Source organism: Anser anser, assembly GCF_964211835.1.
Source record: "Anser anser genome assembly, chromosome: 5".
In the NCBI taxonomy this organism is placed as follows: domain Eukaryota; kingdom Metazoa; phylum Chordata; class Aves; order Anseriformes; family Anatidae; genus Anser; species Anser anser.
The window spans coordinates 37,318,197-37,337,117 of NC_139725.1; the positions used below are offsets into that span (position 1 = coordinate 37,318,197).

The 18,921-nt window shown below is 41.7% G+C and overlaps 2 protein-coding genes across 5 annotated transcripts in view; both read right to left on the bottom strand.

Moving 5' to 3' along the window:
* Nucleotides 1–3,139, bottom strand: part of TSG101 (tumor susceptibility 101) — a 20,998-nt gene extending 17,859 nt beyond the window's left edge. The window contains exon 1 of one of the 3 annotated variants that reach the window (XM_083839055.1): nt 3,108–3,139. Coding sequence is in view for 2 of the 3 variants with exons in the window: in XM_083839053.1 (XP_083695179.1) it covers nt 2,221–2,262 (42 nt within the window). In the remaining variant the exon portion in view is untranslated. Of the gene's footprint in view, nt 1–2,220; nt 2,380–3,107 lie in introns of those variants that run through there. The other 2 variants (XM_083839053.1, XM_083839054.1) reach the window with 2 other exon arrangements.
* Nucleotides 2,525–14,761, bottom strand: UEVLD (UEV and lactate/malate dehyrogenase domains). 2 transcript variants are annotated; one of them, XM_083839045.1, is made up of 13 exons: nt 14,593–14,747; nt 13,355–13,439; nt 12,731–12,793; nt 11,642–11,805; nt 10,488–10,623; nt 9,420–9,464; nt 9,017–9,141; nt 8,311–8,416; nt 7,014–7,184; nt 5,902–6,075; nt 5,275–5,359; nt 4,500–4,623; nt 2,525–3,268 (listed from the first exon to the last, which is right to left on the bottom strand). In XM_083839045.1, exons 1-13 carry the CDS (start codon nt 14,632–14,634, stop codon nt 3,104–3,106), a joined length of 1,485 nt encoding a protein of 494 aa, XP_083695171.1. In that variant the 5' UTR covers nt 14,635–14,747; the 3' UTR covers nt 2,525–3,103. The 2 variants fall into 2 exon arrangements, with proteins under 2 accessions (XP_083695171.1, XP_083695172.1); XM_083839046.1 differs by lacking the exon at nt 9,420–9,464 and having other exon boundaries at nt 14,593–14,761.
* Between the last annotated feature and the right edge of the window lie 4,160 nt (nt 14,762–18,921).

Sequence of the window (18,921 nt, forward strand, 5' to 3'; positions counted from 1 at the left end):
CCACGGCACTAATCAATTGCTATTATTATTACAATTGCTATTATTATTACTAACTAGAAAGCAGACATTTCAAGGCACCATATTATTGATAACACCACCAGTTTCATCCCCTTGCTTTCCCTGGAAGCAGGGAGCGAGTCTCAGCACAGAACTCAAGTCTCAGAACAAGAACCCCCAGACAACGGAGGAGATGCTCCTGACCAGCAGAGAGCTGGTTTCACCGGGTGGTGCAGCTCTGTAAAAAGGCAATCTTCAGGTGTCTCAGGGACCACAGACAGCGTCCCTTCATTCCTCCATGACCCTCCACAATGCAGCCTGAAACCCAACACACACAGACGCTGGCAACAAATGAATTCCAATGTTATCCAAGAGCAAAGCCTGGTGCCATGGCTAAGGGTCACCTTTGCTCTGACAAAACACCCCTGAGTTGTGAAACTTCAAAACTAACACTTTTTTCTAATATCTACAGAGACTGACATAGATGCTACTACCACTGGGCATCACAACTATTCCTTGAGGAGTTGGGCTGAGCATGCCCCGTCACTTCCCCTAACACCTTAGTCTACCAAAAGCTGCAACTCCAGGATTTTACTCATTAACGAATGTGATAAAATATCTAATATCTATTTACACAGGACAATTTTGAGGCCTTCCTCCAGTCCAAGCTTAGTAACTCAGAAAGCAAGTCAAAAGTACCTCAAATTTTAACATGAAAGGGGAAATCTGTCATATAAACGATCCCATTACCCACAAGAGCAACTTTCAAACAAGGGCAGAGTGAGGCCAGGCTGGAGAAGGGCAGTGAGTGCCCCCATCACCAGATGTGGTTCTACAGCAGGAGTGAGAGCACTTCTCCAGCCATGTAAAAAAAAGAGGGGATCGTTTATAGGAACACACCTTACAGTACAGGATGTAGGCTCAAGAAGATTGGCACAATCAGAAGAACAAAAAGAACAAAACCAAAACAGGCTTTCACTAACAGAAGCTCCTACCAAACATAAGGATTTGGAATAAGGATTTAAGTCTGCTTGTAGCACAAGGGTCCCAGGTCAGTTTAATCAAAAAACAGACAAAAACAGCGCCTGCTTGCTTAGCAGACATAGTAATACTGATATTACAAGACAATCTTTTTCTATGTTCATATAGGAAGTAGCTGAGGATTTCCAAGAAATGCCAAAATCCCTCTGGAAAATGCAAGATCCTAGCGATCTCTATAAAGCTAACTAAAACTGATTACTCTAAACCCTTGATTTTTAAGGTTTTTTTTTTTTTCCTCAAGTATCAGATGGCAAATGCATCTTCCTCATTCAACATATCAGGTAACAGGCCGCAAAGAGATGAAGCTTGCCAGGATCAGGCAGCAGGTCAATACCTGAAATTAAACTACGAGTTTGTGTTCTCCCGAGCCGGGGCTTAGTGTTTTGGTATCTCACACACAGCTACGCCTACTCCTTAGATTTCCTCTATAGAACAGAAAGTGGAACTATTATTGAAAAATACAAAAAAGTGCTGAAACAGTAACTTCACTTTTCATGAACTGCTCAATTCACTGCACCTTTCATTGAACTTACCTACAGAAAGTCAGATGGCACTGGGGGCAATAAAATGGGGGTGAGGCAGGGTGGAACGGAAAAGAGATGAGGACAAGGGGTCAGCTTTGATTCTTTCCCCCCACCTCCCGTGGCATGTCAGTCACTCATTAATGGAAGACAGGTGAATACAAACACACCGTCACTTGCTGGCACCGAGTTAGCATTCAGCATTCATTTTCGAGCTGACAACAGGAGAGGTGCTTCTGATCCTTTGCAGGTGAAGGACCCATCCGTTTTGATCAGATCTTTGTCTATCATATGTCACGTTTACATTGTGCAAACAATACGACTGAACTTTATTACAACAACATCCCCCAGAACAAAGCCCATAACTCCCGTTAGGTGCCTAGAGACGGGTACTTCTGGGTACCTCGGGGGCTGTCACCCCCAGCAGCTGGACGAGGCTCGCTTTTCGCCCGCAGAACACCACAGCCGTCACTACGTGCCTCCGAGCGAGCCCGGCGAGGAATAACGCCTCACCCTGCCACGGCTTTCGGGTCCTGAGGCACAAAGCTGACCGTACGGCTCCTTTCCCTTCCCCACGCCCCCGCGGCCCCCCGACCCGCCGCGCCCCTCAGCCCGCGCCCCCCCGCCGCCGGGGGCAGCCGCCGCCCCGCCGCGGCGCTACCTTGGCGAGCATCTTCTTCAGCTGGCTCTCCGAGAACGCCATGGCGGCGCCGCCCGCCCGCCCCCGGCCCAAACAGGAAGCGCCCGCGCGGCCGCTTCCGCCCGGCCCTGACGGCGCTTCCCGGGCGGCGCCTTCCGCCCGGCCCCGCCTCTCCCCCCCTCCCCCCCGCTGCCCTCTGAACCCTGTGGTGCCCCGGCTGCCCCTGAGGGGCGCCCCTCGATGCCCTGAGCGCCCTCATAAAATGTACCAGTCACGGCCAGAAAGCCTCAGGCATCATTAAACGTACAACAGAAATCCATATGTACTTCAGTGTACTATTAAATCAGGCTTTTATCCCCCTTCATAACCCACAAGGACGGAGTCCATTGACGTTAGACATTAAGTACAAAAGATCAAGCTCCCAAAGCGCAGCCCCTGCTGCCCCTACGAGCTGCCTTACAACCAGCCATGTGCTACACAAGTCCCTCAGGCAGCGCGTGGAAAGAGGAGGAAGGATTCTCGCTGGAGTGTCCAAGGAGCTGGGTAAGCTCCTGTCCTAGACAGTGTCCTACTGAGGTGCGAAGTTAGGAATAAAACAAGAATCAGGCCATAATTAGCTGGGGAAAAAGGAAATACTACAGACAAATACCACCTGAATTTACATAAAGCATTCTTGCACATTCATCTCCACATTTTGGTTACCCAAAGTGCACTTTTCAAGACAGAAATTTGTACCGGGCAGTGCAGTGTTAAATAATGTAAACCAAATCCACATAAAGAAAGCACTGTGGTAGGCAAATTAAAAAAAATCTTGTCTTGTACAGAAAACCGTATACACTGAGCAACCAGTTGTGCCCAGCAGATCTCCAGCTTCTGTGAGCAGACGCTGCGGCTTCCCTGGTGCTTACAGTTTGAGCTGCTGCTGAAGGTCATGAATTGATCCTGCACTGCTCTGCAGTTTCTCTTGCACTGATGGATCTTCTTCTAGTTTGACCACTTCAATCACTCCACTGGTTCCAAGAATACATGGAAGACTTAAAAATACTTCACTGTTTATATTGCAACATCCCTGAAACAACGTGCAAAGAACACTGTCAGTTGTTTATTTCTGCTGATCTTTATCTGAAGCACAGAACCACAAAGTGACTTGATAATGTTAATTAAGCAAGGAGATTTCATCACATGGCATGATTTTGCATAGCTCGAATTCCACTTTTTAGACCCCGTGCAATGCTTTACTGTACAGAAACTATAAGATATTACAGTGTGAATTAAAAAATATCTTGAATCATGCTACACTTGGAAGAGTTTCCCAACATAAATATATCAGACCTTTACGATGCAGGCCAAGCTGATACTACATGATACAATTTAGCTGGGGAATTTCTTTGGGAAAACAAAAATCCCTCCTGGGAATATTTTTTGAGTATCGATCATGTATTCATTCTGTGAGAGACTTCACCAACGTTACATCATTGTAGCTCAAGTTTACACTATTGATTTTGTTTCTTTTTAGGATCTGTACATGAAATTTTACTTTCTGTAGTTACTCTAACTAGTAAGTTTAACTGTAATTTAAGAGACTCCTCTACTTTTGCATTTAGTTCATAAAGAATTAAAAACTTCACTTGAAAACACAATGATGAAATGAGCTGTATATCTGTACTTGATTACAGTGAGCAGCCTTTTGTGCTCAACTTCCCTGCACTGAGAACGTGAACCATCCTTCCGAGTCCTGTAAGTAGGAGCGACCAATAAATGCTTCTACCTCTTTTTTACTCATTTGAAATGACTTAGAGCTTTAATGAAGCCTCTTGGGTAAACTTCACACAAAGTCTAGTCTACAATTTTAAGTTAAATGGAGTTTAATGATTTCCTCAATGTAAAGAATCAAGGAGTAACAAAAACAGCTGTTTCAAAGCTGGTCAAATAAAATAATGTCAGAAAATTTATACTTTAATAAATGATACTGAACTCTTTTGGTCCCCACAAAAATCTACATTCAACAATGAGCACTTAAATTGTGACACATTTCTCTTCGTTTGCCAAATCCAGCTGTTCCTGGGGAGCTGGTCAGCAACCTTGACCACATTTTCCATCTAAACATTTGTATTTTGGGGTAAGACAATCCACTTTTAATATTGGTTTCAGGTTAACACAACAACTGGTTTATGCTTCGCTTGGACTAGAACTGAAGGTGGTTGTTGGAAGAAAGTCATGAAAACAGTGCTACTTCTGAACAGAGGCTTTCCAGTATAAATAACATCATTACAGTGCCAACCAAAAGATAACCCATTTACCTTTGCCAGGGTGGATACAGAATGAACCTTTCTTTTATCTTTCAGTATACTGTCAGTCAAATCAGCAACTGAGAGCCCAACAGACCAAGATCTCTGACCTTTTCCCTTTAGGATTTCCATAGCTCTACATAAACCACAAAAAGGGGAGAAAACGCTGTTTAGATTTTCATTATTTAAATTATTACTTTTTTTTGGTTCATATGTAAAACCCTACAGGCATATAAGCATATCATAAAAACATGACTCTCTTATTTGGGAAACAACAGAAGAGAATAAAGACATTCCTTCAAGAAATTATTAATATATATTTTACCCACAGTAGTAACAATTCCTTTTTCTGTCAAGGAGTGGATAAATAAATCAGGTAAATTGATCCAAACTTCTACTTCACTTTGAAGTAAACTGCTTCTGCACAAACTCTGAGAAAATTATGCCAGAAAGCTTGCCCCCCCCCCCCTTTTTTTTTTTTTTTTTTTAAAACGGACATAATTGAACCGGCAGCTCTGATGTTCTCACGTATATTCTACAAAGCTTGTCTTGTCATTAGATACCATTGCAGACACAACATTATTAAAAACATTAGAAAATCAGCAGGTATATACTCTTACATAAAAATGAGTGACACACAGACCTACACATTCATAGAAACTCAGAAACTGTGGAAATTTTAGAGCAAACTTCCTCCTCTTCATGAAGAACAGAAGAAAAACAAAATCCCTGCAAACTTCAAGTATTTGAACATGAAGGAAAAACCTTAAGATTATAATGGCATTACCTGTTAGCCACTTTTTCCTTTGAATTATGAGCAGCCATTGTTTCAGTTTGATTTGCATGTGAGTTACAACTGGTCCATGAGAGTACTAGATAGAAACAAACATAGCATTTAAATCTACATCTAAACAGTGACTAAAATAGGGACCAGACAGGGTGGGGAAAAGGGAAAAAAAAAAAAAAAAAACAAGGTTCCAAACTTTCCTTCCCCCGTAACAAGACAAATGTAGTTGATGACCCACTAAGGGTCTCTAGACAGATGAAATAAAACTCTGAAGTAGTACTTGACCAGAGACACTTGCTTAAAAATGAATTAATAGGCAATAATTTTTACATTAGCAGTAGCCTGCTACACATTATAGCACACTTCCTTTCTCTTTCAATCTAATCTACATCGTTACACCAATTAAAAAGCATTCAAGGTTGTATTTTCTTTTACTGTGACAAACGTAAAATACTTTTGCAAACACCCCAGGTCTACAGACCTGGTCATAGACCAGAATCTTATTCTTTTGAACTACATTATAAAAATTTTACTACCCTGTTCATGACTACCTTCAATACTTTTCTCAATTAGTTAAGTACTGCCAGAACATTAAATACTCACAGTCATGACACCGTATCACTTTACCTTTGTCTTCCCCTTGTTCACCAACAATCCAAGCATCTTTTCCCAGTGCCTGTGCTTGCAAAAGGTTTGCGAGTATATACTGAAATCTCTCGGTATCCAGATTGCCACCTACTCCAATAACTCTACTTTTGGGAAATGCACTGAGCTTCCATGACACATACGTCATTACTTCAACTATATGTGAAAGAAAAATATGCTGACAATAAAGGATCAATCAAAACTCAGCCCAACTGTAAACTATTAGTCAGTTACAAAACTCAGGATGGACTTGTTTTCTTTAGAAAAGGCAAAAGCATGCATGAACACTTCAGTAGTTCCGTTCAACCAAAACACCAGGTCAGGTGGGGAGGAGGCAAAGAAGATTCACAGACCAAGTTAAGTTTTAAGAGAAGTCAAGGGAAACTTCAAAATGAGTCACTATGTTTCCCTATACCAAAGCCCTCATGTGCTTCTAAGTTTAATGCAGCCAGAGTTTCTTCCTCCCCACAAGGCAGGAAATCTTTTTTCCATTTCCACAGCTCTAAATGATAGGAAGGCCACGAAGCACTTGAAAAATAGAAAAGGGCTAGCAATGTCTTCAGCCTGTTTGCAGGACAGACAAGGTCACACATACTTCTTGCCCTTTAAGTTGTGTTTTGCTTTTCTTATTTCACAGTATTCCTTACCAAAGAGATTTGGATTTCCCCCCCCCAATACAGCTGCAATGTTCACTAGTGACACTACATTACACCTATTAGTAGTCTGCGAGTCTGATCACATGGTACACGACACACACACATCTATGCTTACTGCACAGGAGAAACGCACACATAAAACAGCTGACAAGACAGCAGCTAATGGATGCTAATCTTGTAGGTACAGCGACATTTAAGCTACATACAGAAATACATACCTTTTAAACAAAACAAAGTACGCTATTTTCTTTTACCTTGGTAACAGTTAAGAAAAACCCCCTCAAAGACAGTGTCCTGCTCAATGCTGAAAAGGAAAATATCTTTCAGAGTACCAAGAATTTCTGACTAAGTGGGTGCATTCTGCAGTAATGTACTTTTAAAACAGCCCAAAAAGAAAGCCATTGCAGGGACAGAACATTAGGTGAAGTACCAGCGCACCTGGATGGGAAGCAACAAGCAGAACAGAGTTCTGACTGTAGCGTGATACTGCTGGGATAATTCCCCTGAACAAGTCCACATTGCTCTGTATGACATCAAGGTAAGTCTGAGCATCACCCAGAGAGTTAACCGTGAGCACCACAACTTTCGAATCAGCTGAAGCAGAAAAATCTGGAAATATAAACAGAATGTGTTTTAAAAATTTATGTTACTTTATCAAGTTTCAGATGCAAACCAAAATGCTGTCCTAAATGCTTAACTGCAGCATGCAGCTTAAGTTAGGGATTCTTCCCCTCATGTCTCAACCCCACCCCGCAACTGGAATGTGGGGCACTTCCACAGCACCTGCAAAACACAGCTCTCCCACAGAACCACTCTTCCTATTTCATAGTGGGCAACACAGAAGACAGACTGAAGTTTGCCCAAGGCTACAAAGCACAAACCGGATAACACATATACAGTTTTGATATATAAGCTTTCTAAACTTAATTTTCTTGGCAAGGGAAAAAAATCCACCCATGAAAAGGCTGCTTCATTCTTCTTCTGACTTGTAAAAGAAGGGCAGAGACTTTACTCCTTTATCCTTATTTGTTCTTTTAGCTCAATGAAGGACGTGTAGACAGCCATAAGAAGAGTTCCAAAAGCCTACTTATGTTAGCCTACGATGTTACCTGACTGTAATACCACTTCTGAAACCAGCTGCAGCCAAAGCAAACGCCTAGCACACCTACAAAGTGTAAGCTTACTAAACGACGTAATACCAGCCTGCCCCAAACCTAGACATAAGCACACTAACAGGTTACAGTACAGAAGCATGACGTAACACTGTGACACTACTAATAGCATCATCAGCAACGACATAAAGCTTCCACTATCAGAGAGAAACATAAATATGTAACAGGTGCACAAAAGCACGAACAGAGATTTGTGGTACAGTTCAACAAGCAGGGTTCAGGAACAAAAATGTGCTAGCAGCAACATCTGCAAGGTAAGATCAAAGGATGTAGAACAGGCAATGTCAGGTGGAAACAGAATAATCAAGTAAGATGCTTGGTGAAACCAGAACGCATCCCTGACCCCAGACAAAGATAAATCACCTCAGAAGCCTGATGTGAAAGCCTCCCCAATTTTGTCTTGTGGAGGGTCCAAGGAACATAAAAACATCACAGGCAAGCAAGGAAAAATGAGGATGAAAGATGTTGCTCAATTCAGTTCCATCTCCTACCGTGGAAGAGCTATCGAGCTACATCACCTCAACCTCTGCAACTAAAGCCATTCCAGCAATGAGACCTAGTACCTTTGCTGATCTCCACATTTGGCAGAGCAAAGATCTCCAAGTCCATGGTTCCACCTTTTGCTGCACCTTCAGAAAGATCCAGAAGAACCACCTTGTCTGCAACACCCTAAATGAATAACAGTTCAACAATAAAACACAAGTTGTTCTTGCCAGTGGTGGGAATAAAAACAGCTCTTTCTCCAATTCAAAACAGCATTTGTTGTACTGTGTATAAAATAGGCAATATGGGCAGACCTCACCAAAATTACTGACAAATCACAAGAAAAAGGAATTAGTTTAATGAGTTGAATTGGAAAATAAGGCATTATGAAACAAATTAACAAAAACATCTCTAGAAAGTAATAAAGATTGTCTCTGAGCATATAGATGGTCTGCACCGTATTGCAGCTATAAAACCCCTTTCCAGGTGACGAGGAGATCCCAATTCTAACAGGCCACAGCTTAGGCAACAACCTATTAACAAAGGATTTTCAAAGTAAGTGAATTCCTAATTCAATCCTTTGTATTTACAAAAACTGACTGAGAAAACATAGCAGAAACTATCACTTCTGTGCATCCATAAATTAACTGAAGGGAAGAGGCAAATGACATAAGCAGTGACACGACTATTGAAAATGCTGAGCTAGTTCTGTGTGTCAGACACTAAGAACTAGGTTGGAAGCCTCTATATTAATCAGGTCTGTAGCTATTTACATTAATTACATACCTTTGCTGCAACCGCTAGCACACAGGCAATGCCAAGATCTCCAGCTCCAACCACAGTGATTTTGCTGAAACGCCCTTCATTTTTGTCTCCACCAGTTTTACTCTTTGATTTCGTGTCAGTTTCTCCTACAATTAAAAGGAAAACACAAACTGATGTGCTGGTCCATACTACATCAATACAAGTATCGAAGCTTCATAAAGGATCACAGATGGAGTTAAACCAACTTACATAAGCTTCTTCAAAATAGTGGTCAAGTCTGACCATGGAAAATTCATCCTAACTAACTCCAAAGGTGTAACACACACAGACTCCTCTCTCAATAGGAATGTTTTCTCACTAAATGGAACGTATGAGCGTAATAATAAGCAGCAACTAGACACCAAGACCATAGAAACAATACTACCTTTGCTACTGCTACAGGCATGAATATATACCAGGGTCAGAAAATCTGTAAAAGAGTTAAAATTTTGAAAAGACATTCAAAATCAAGTTTGATTAAAATACAACGACCGTTTAGCTAATGATACTGGTAATGCAACAATTCCCATTCTGAGTATAACACACAGAGATTTGTAACAGAAACATTAAGATCAATTGATTGGAAACATGTATAGCATACACGAGTGTGCTCACAAACGTGTCTGTGTACACTATTACCAGACGAAACAGCAGAAAAGGGTTCAAAGGGAAGGATTTGCACTAGTTGCCACAGATGATCATCTGTGATTTCATTAAAAGAAGAAAGGATTGACCTGAAGAGTATGTGTCAAGATGAAGAACAGCACTGGAGCCATAGAATACCCAGATAAGTAAATCATGAGAACTGTGAAATTCAGGAATTTTGCCCAAGACTTACAATAGGTGAGATAAAACAGTGAGGCAAAAGATGCCAAAGAGCATCCACTCCTGAAGGTTGTAAAAGACAAGACCAAAATCAGCTTGCCACCACTGAACGAGAAGAACCCAAGAGACACAGTATGGCCTAAACACCAGCACTCCTTGTCCTCAGTGCTGCACACCAGTCGCTGTGGGCTGACAGGTCTCAGGGCTTGCAAATACCGATGTGAGAGCGCGAGCAAGTGAGATCTGAGGGAACGTATGACTGTGATGGGGTAAAATCAACTTGTTTGTTCTAAAATCATGTTTTCTTTCCACAAGATTTCACAATGAATTTTCTTGCAGTAATTTCCTACAAATAAGTAGTGCTAAGTGTGCAGCATTTTTCAGTGGGCTTAAATGCAAATAACCAAAACGAACCGCTTATTCAAGTAAAGAGAGTCTGAGCTCTCTATTCCAGAAGAGGCTCTTAAGAGAAAACACCAAACACTGTGGACATGCAAGCACCAAAAATTCAGATGTTAACGTTATGCAAGCATCTTTGTGATATAAAGTAATAACAATAAATTAATAAGTACAATAACTAATAAGTACAATGTGTTAGAACATCACCAATATACGAAAATATCCACACCTTCAGTAATCTTTGCAATGTAGGAGAGAAGTTCTGATTGCCTGGCTGCGTCAGAAGATGACAATGAATACAGAGGGAGCTCTTCCTCAAATTTTGCAATCATTTCCTTGATTAATCCAACAATAGTTGATTTAGGCTGAAATACAGGAATATGACAAAATAGCTGACTAGCTTTGCCACATACCAGTATCAACTGTAAACTGAAGCAGTTTCATAAAGAGTCATAGCTATACAAAATCAGATAAAATTATAAATATTGACACCCTTAACATGGAAAGATTTAAGGTAAAGAAAAGCATCACTTTTTAAGAAGATACTTTTCAAACAGGAGTGCAGCTTAAAAGGAATGTAACAAAAAGGAATTACAGAATTTAAATGACCAGTGCAACTAGTTTTTGAAAGCATCCATGGACATATGAAGGCCTTTGATCTAGCTACATCAAATAATATAAACAGGGCAAATCTTAGCTAGAGGAAAGACAGTTTCCTTCTTAGATGAGCTTAACTGAGCACAGCTTTGGTGATTCAGTTCTTCTTTGGGCAAGAAGACAGTGGAAGTTTGAGCAATAGAAACAATTCCCATGGGAATTTCTCTATTAATTATGGAAAATATATCCTATCCTTTTTCGAAAACTAGCTTTCATTAAATCACTTTTGCTGGCCTGACAGTCATATTTAAGTAAGTTATTTAATGGTGCATAAAATTATTTAGCAACAGCACTGGCTTTTGAATCTCTGTTCTAATGATTTGCATAGTTCTATTTAAAAAAGACATCCCCAAAACATCAGAACTTCCACTGAACGTTCCAGGGATACTCAATTTGTCTACTATTATTATTCATTATTCACTGCAACAAAGGGGAAAACATCAAAGAGTCAACACAGGCCTTAAAATACTTTGTAACAAACTCAATCCCATTCTTATTCAGCCTAAAATAATTGTCTTTAGAATCAATTGCAATTTTCCTTATGATCACCTCATACTGGCTGAAAGCTGTAATTTCAAGAGGTGCTAACATTCTGCTTCTCTTTGCATAATCATTACACATTTAACATCAACGCAGAAAACAAAAAGCCCCAGACCCTATCCACCCCTCTCCATATAACATCAGACACTATTCCCAGACACCTCCTTCCCCTGCTGCCCCTCTTACATGGCTCCAGTTTTGCAGGTAGGGCAAATAAATCCTGCCATGAGCATCAACATGCTTTCCCACTGAAATGCCCATGTTCGCAGTCGGCTTCAAGAAGCAAATGGGGGGAGCGAAGGGATGAGAATCCAAAATCCACAGACAAATAGGTATGTTATAGGAATTACCTGTTCAACACAAACCAAAAACCATTACCAACCTCTGCACTGAGAAGAAACAAAAAGAAAAGTGTGTGTGCATGTGATTCACATTTCAGAAAAACAAAAAGCCAGACAAATCACTTTCTAGTTTTGCACTCAAAAGCATTTATGTTACTTAGGCCACTTCACAAAAGCGGACTTGTCTGGATCAACTTGACATGCCACTGATTGAGTCTTGATTAATGTAAGCTTTTTTCTTCTTCTTGTTGTTTTTTTTTTCCCTTGGGTATTCTCTGTCAGCCAACGTGTCCAGTTCTCTAGGCAAATAAATCTGTCACACTATATGATTTTTTATTTATTTAATTGACTTATCTCATGTCTTATTTCAAGATCTATGTGTGCATGAAGATACTTGTTTATGGAGCAGAAGCAGCTTCTGCCAATTTAGGCAAATTCTTTTACAGCCACCTTTACTCAAGCTGCAGTTCAGAAACCAACACCAGCAATACCAGGATCCCAAAGGCACGACCACAGACTTGTATTCATTCACATTCTTGGTTATTTGATCCTATAGTGTGTGTACATTAGCCCTGAGCATACCCAAAATGAGAAAGGGTACCTCATCTCGTATATGCATGCTAACACAACTTAATTTAATAATTTAGAGGCATGGTTTTCATGTTTGATTTTAACATTCCACTTCATTTACAACACATTTAGGAGCAAACTTAACTCCTTTTGGCTGCTGGAAATGAGTATCAGCACTCTCGTTTTTTCCCCACTTCTCCCATCTGGCTGCCAGAGCAGAAAAGCCATCTTTACTACTTTAGCCACACGTTTTTCTAAGATTCTCCATGACCAATCAGCATGGTATGTTGTTGGGAGGCCGTACCCAGCACATTTTACAATTAGATTCACAACTAGTAAGGAAATTACATTCAATTACTCTTACCATATTTCACTGGAACAGTACCACTGAAATTCAGGAGGTCTTTCTGGGATCCATCCTTGAAGGCTGAAGTTAAAAATCAAAATGATTATGGCAATCACATCCACAACTACAAACATACACTGCTATTTTTATTTTAGAAATCAAATACATTGCTCTATTCACCAATGTTACAAAAGTGTTGTCTGCTGCGTCCCCCCCATCCTCCTTTGTGATAACTCCTTAATGGAATCCTAATGAAGACTGCACTGGTAAAACTAAGGATATCACTAGTCTGAAAATCACTTCTCTGAAATTCTGGTGTCATAAGAACATTCAGTCTTTCTGAAGGAACCTAGAAACTAGACTTCACAAGCTAAAGACATAAAATTTCCTTAAATAGAATCACAGGATATGGGAAAATGCTGTTACACATACAGAAATTTAAAAAATAAACCTTCTACAATTATTGACACATTAAAATTAGGTTTTTATATGCATGCTTTCTTCAAAAATAGTCACATAGCAAGAGGAATTTTGCTGCAAGTCAGAATAAAGGTAGGAAAGCACCTGGAAGACATTCACATTATACACAATCTGAATTTATGGCAAGTAAGAATCATTCAAAGTAACTGTATCACTTCTTACTGTATGTGTTCATGGAGAACGTGAAGTTAGGGTAGGTCTTGTTAACAGTCTTCAGTTCTTCTATGGTCAGGTCCCTGAACTTATACTGAAAAGCAGGGAGAGAGAAAAAAAAACTGAAAAAATTTTCCTTTCAAAGGCTATTTCTTTCATTACCAGAGACAGGGAGACAGAACCAAGAGAAAGTGGAAACACAAGAAGGGGCAGATAACAATTACTTGTAGCATTATAAATAGCTTTGGCATGAGATAAATGCTTTAAACAGCTGATACCAAAAAAAGCTTTGAAAGTACCACGGGTCTGCTGTTGCAACACTAGAACTCAATTTCTGACCTCATTCTGCATATACCATTCCTCTCCCTTCTTGCCTGTGTAAGCAGAGACAGCTGCTACAGGGGGCTGAGCCAGTCCTGAGCGCCCTACGAGGCTCACTGCGCTGCGATACTTGCCACAAAGCCGCAGCTAAAACCTACCTGCTCTTCAGCAAGACCCCCCACCAGAACCATAGCTAGAGCTGCTTACACAGCACCATTATTTTCCCCCTTGCATGTGAAAACGCAAAGCTGCGGCCAAGAAACGCCCTTTAGTCAGCTTCTTGCTGTTCGGTCTGACGGGACGCTGCAAAGCCGAGCGGCTGAAAAATCAAAGGTGCCCAAGCGAGGAGCAGCCACACAGCTTGAATGTAAGACGTTGTTGTAAGCGTTGACACACCTGGCTGTGAACCAAAGCCATCCCTCCCCAGCTGACCCCATATTCATAATACAAGAGATATATTTCTATTAAATATGTTGTTTTCCTATTAAATATGTATTCCTATTAAATAGGTCGTAAAGTCCTTCTGAGGTCTATCAGATGGGGAATTCCTCATCTTGTGAGCCTGGCGTTAGGTATGCATAGCTCAGTTTCTCATATGGAAATTAAAAAGTTTTTACCTCAGGGGGATGCTACGAAAACAAATTCCTGCCTGAAGAGCCCTGAGATGGCAGGCAGGGACTATCAGACAAGCCCCCAGGACACTGACAGCCCTTTCCGAAGTCCCACCGCGCGCCCCGCACGCTTCGTCCCCAGCCCGACGAACAACCGAGCCACCTGCGGCACAGCCTTACGGCAGCCAGGTAGGCAAACCCCGCTCCCCCGGCAGCGACCCCAGCCCTGCGGGGCCGGCCGAGCCCCGCCACCCCAGTCCCCTGTCACGCTGCCCTCCCGCCCCGCGTCTCCCTCGGAGCGGCGGCCCCGCGCACCCTGCCCAGCTGCTTCCTCAGCGCCTCCGCCGCGAACGCCATGGCGCCGGCTGCCGCCTCCCAGCCGCCCCAGCGCCGCCCGGCCCGGCCCGGCCCGGCCCCGCGTGAGGGCAGGCGGCGGCCTCGCCTGAGGGCCGCTGCGGGGCGCCGCTGACTTCTTGAAGCTGAGTTGTGGCAACCCGCCGTGAATCACCGCTGCTCAAGTACGTAGTGACTTCTGGATTGCCTGTATGCATGCGTATCTCTCGCGCTAAATAATATTTTTGAAGCGTTACTGCCGCGGCACCCACCCAGTTGCTCCCAGTTGCAGACCAGTCAGCGAGGGACGGGGAAGGGGGCGTAGGACACCGGGGAAGGGGGCGGAGGGCAGGACACTACCTCGCAGCAGCCGAGCATTGGTGTTTTCTTAGAGCAATTTTTGCCTTCCCAGACTGATTTTTACTTTTCACAGACAAATTGCTGTTTTTCCGGGTGGTAAGGAAGGTAAGTTTTGTGCTTATTAAGGGTATCTCAGCATGTCTGAGTTACCCAGCTGCACCTCAAGGACGCCAGCTGTGCTCCTCAGGGATGCTCCAAGTTCCCAGGGCAGCAGACATCGTCTGGTTTTTCAGCACGTCTTTCTCTGTCAATATTTTTCCCATTACAGCTGGGCTGCCTTTTTGGCTGCTCCCGTCAGTGAAACACTGAGACACGTGACAAGTCATACCTGTAGGGTAGGATGTCTAACTCTTTGAAGAGGAGTTACGGTGAGGACTGCCTTTCCTCCTTCCTGGCGGTCTCCCTTTGGTCAGTCCTGCCCTTTCTCGAAGCCCGTATTTGTGCAGAAGCTGCCAACCTGCAGGAGAGCGATTGAAGGGCAAAATGCACAAAATGGCAGCAGCAAGCAAATCCCCAAGCCCTACAAAAATGCTATGGTAAAGGGCCTCTGTAAAAAGCGAGAGGTATCCTTGGCCACTTGGGTTTTGTGGCAGGAGGAATCGTGACCTGAGAACTCTGGACTGGGATGTATACAACAGCTACCTTTACTACAGCCTCCTACAGACTTGAAGGCTGTGTACTTTTTTGAAGGGTGGAATATGGTGAATCCCAAGATGAGCTGTTAGAATGATCTGCATGAACATTCTCCTAAACCCTTGTAAAAGACAGCTTGAAAATCACTGTTTGATTCACAAAGGTGCTAGCAGAGGCTAATGGTTAAGAATAAGATACTTGTAAATTTTTTATCTCAAAAATTTCATTTTTTAATTTCTCTATATTTCACAGTAAAGACAACTAGGCAAATCTGAAAGATATGTAGTATTAAACACTTGGTAACAAACTTGGTTAGACACTTGGTAACATTTTTTAAAATCTGTATGTGCAATATAGCCAAAATAATTGTAGAAACTGGAACAGTAACGATATACTATTGGTAGTGACACACCACTGTCATCTCAAGGCTGAGTAGTATACCATTGCCTTGAGGCTTACAGGTCATCATCCCTGACTAAGCATGCACCCAAACTACAGGGCCAGATTTCTTGATATTCACTGTTTGAACTCTTCTTTAAATTCAGAACAGTGCCTATGCCTTCTGACTCAAAATCTGCTCTAAACATTATATGCAAGGAATAACTCCATATTGAATTACATATAATCTTGAGGTGATTAAATATCTTGCTAGCAAGCTGGTGTTCTGCCCACACAGATAATGGCCTTGCTACCCCACACACCACCCTCCAGCAGTTCCTCCCCCACATCATCTCACAGGTTGCCATTTCCAAAAGTGCTTCTTGACATATAGAGCAGAAAGTTGCCAAGAGAGGCAACTTAAGAAAAACACTTTTCCAAAAGATGGCAGAGTCTTATTATAAACACAACCTGATCTGATGAAAATTATAGTTTCATTTGAACCAGTAGTTATATCAGGTTGCACAGGTTAAAGACTTGATTCCTACCTTTTTATTACTGAAGTTCCCGTCTGTATTTCAGCTTTGGAAGCTAGCTCCTGACTTCCCTAACCCAGCACCTCCCACTGCATTAAGCAAAAAGAAAGCTAGCAGTATAATTGACATTTCTAGAGATGTTTTCTGCAGGCTTTTGGCTTCATTGCTCTATGCGTACACACTCACTGCAGTCAGCCTAAGTACAACACAGGCCAGAAGTGCTGACGATAGTGAGGTTGAACATGACCAGCTGGAGAGTTACCGATAGCTCCAAGAGCAGCAGGAGTGTTCTGTTAAATGCAGTTCTGAAGATAAACACATCGTGCCTTAGCCCCATCTTGAAGCCATCTGTGGGTGGTTTAAAGACAGTAAATGTATCTGCCTGCCCAGCAGCTCATATGCAAGTCTCCACCACAGTGCTCTTACATTATCCAACACTGTCTCTGCTCTAGAAAAGCTTTCACATGCACATTTACTTTAAAAGCAAATCATCTGGTAAAGCCAGCAGGACTGGTAATACTGTGCTCTTCTAAGTGTGCCCATAGCGTTTTGCATATGTTACTACCAATCAAGCTTCAGAAATTTCCTTAAACTGGTATTTATCGAGCAGATACACAATATAACAAACTCTTAATAAATTAAGAGCTCCTATCTCCATAAAAGCTTGCCCTGTGTATTCAAAAACAGCATTTTGCCAGCACTAAGGGTCCTCTTACTGAGATATTTTCTTTGAGACTTGATAGAAGACATGGTCAGTTACACAGAAAATAGGCTGTGGTTTTTCAGGTGCTGAGGGAGAGAGCAAAATAAAATGAGGCTCCTGGAACATGGAGCTAGTTCTACTGCATGTGGCCTGTGAATTTTATTCAGTTTTACACAAGAGGAAAATGGCATCATCTTCTGTGTCCTAAAATGTCATACTTCAGACACTGGCCTTAATCTTCTGGTTAACCTTGGGCATTCTGTATCTCTGTGTTACCTATCAGCAAAGCCAAAGGAAGAGGTTCTCAGGAACCTTCCTCCAGTGGAGGAAATCATGCAATAACATGAGCTGTCCAAATTAAGATTAATGGAACAGAAATTAAAAGTTATAGAAGCTATGTGCCTTGTGCAAAATTTTCACTTCTGAAGTGTACTTCTGTGATCATCCCAGATACTGAATGTCTATGAATAAATGAAGACTATGTGCACAAGTGGCAGGGGAACAGTTTCCTCACAAAACCCATCAAACTGGTTTTAGCTCTGGACAGATCACAGGTCTCAGGAACAAAATTCCTGCACACTCCATAAAAATAAAGACCTGGATAGAGCAGCTTGCCTCCTGTTAGTGCCTCTCCTGTGCAAAAAGCAATTATAAGCAGAGTCCTTTATCAGTTTCAGAGCAGCCCGTCAACCAATTGGTGTACTGCTCCAACATACACACCACTTCTTTGTCAGAACAAGTACTGAATATGCTGAGACCAAAAAAGAAGAAGCTGGCAGGGAGAATTATTGTGACAGGGAGTTGAAGACAAACTCAGAGCAAACATTATCAATCCTTTGTTGCATCATTCAAGGAAGCTAGTTACCCTTCCATAAATAAGTCCACGTAAGAGGTTAAAACGTTGAAGAGTATATCCAAGGCACTGAAAAACATCCTTTTATGCTCAGCATGATTACATATGCACTCTTATTCTGAGTGCATTGTAAAACCTGCAACACTGTCCTCATTAAGTATTTTTCAAGTCAGAAGCAAGCCCATGCCTTTAGTAAGGAAAAAAGAACAAAAACAAAGCTCTTAATTCTCTTTAAGTTGTCAATTGCTGCATTCATGTATGGTATGATAGGAGATGACATCAGATGAGCCTTTTCTCAACTTAGTAACACAGAGAAGGTGGGCAGATGTTACATCCAAGGTTAAAAAAAACCCACAAATTTGCCGATGTGGGGAAAAGGATATAGGTAAAAACAAAGACTCGCACAAAAAAAATGAATAGAGAAAATCCCCAAAGGAAATTAAGCACCAGCTGGTTTGGGAAAAGCATTCATTAACTGCAGGCAGAGAGATTAGAACTAAATTAGGGATATGTATTATTACCTCAGGAACCTCTTCTGTTTTTAATTTCATCCCACAAAGTATGTTAACCATGGTATGTCAGATTTTTTTTGGATTCCCAGGTTCATGGAAAAATAAATGTTTCCATGGGCATTTAAACTGGTAGGTAAAAGAACATTTATTGGATGACTAAATCGCAGTTCTGCCTTATGGAATTAAAGTGTTATTTCAAATTAAACTAAAAACTGCCCTCAAGCTAAGGTGTTTTTTTTTTTTTTTTTTTAAGTCTGAGTAAAATAGTTCTGTTGCTTCCAGAGAGGTATAGCTTTATTGGCCAGATTAAGATAACTCAATGTAAAATTTCCTTCT

What these genes read in the sequence shown, in the direction of transcription:
- UEVLD (XM_083839045.1), bottom strand. Translation starts at nt 14,634, where the DNA reads ATGGCGTTCGCGGCGGAGGCGCTGAGGAAGCAGCTGGGCAGG. An exon ending in TGAGGAAGCAGCTGGGCAGG is followed by an intron (nt 13,440 to 14,592) that starts GTGCGCGGGGCC and finishes CCTGCTTTTCAG; the next exon opens with TATAAGTTCAGGGACCTGAC. An exon ending in TGCCTGTAGCAGTAGCAAAG is followed by an intron (nt 9,142 to 9,419) that starts GTAGTATTGTTT and finishes TTTTAATTGTAG; the next exon opens with GAGAAACTGACACGAAATCA.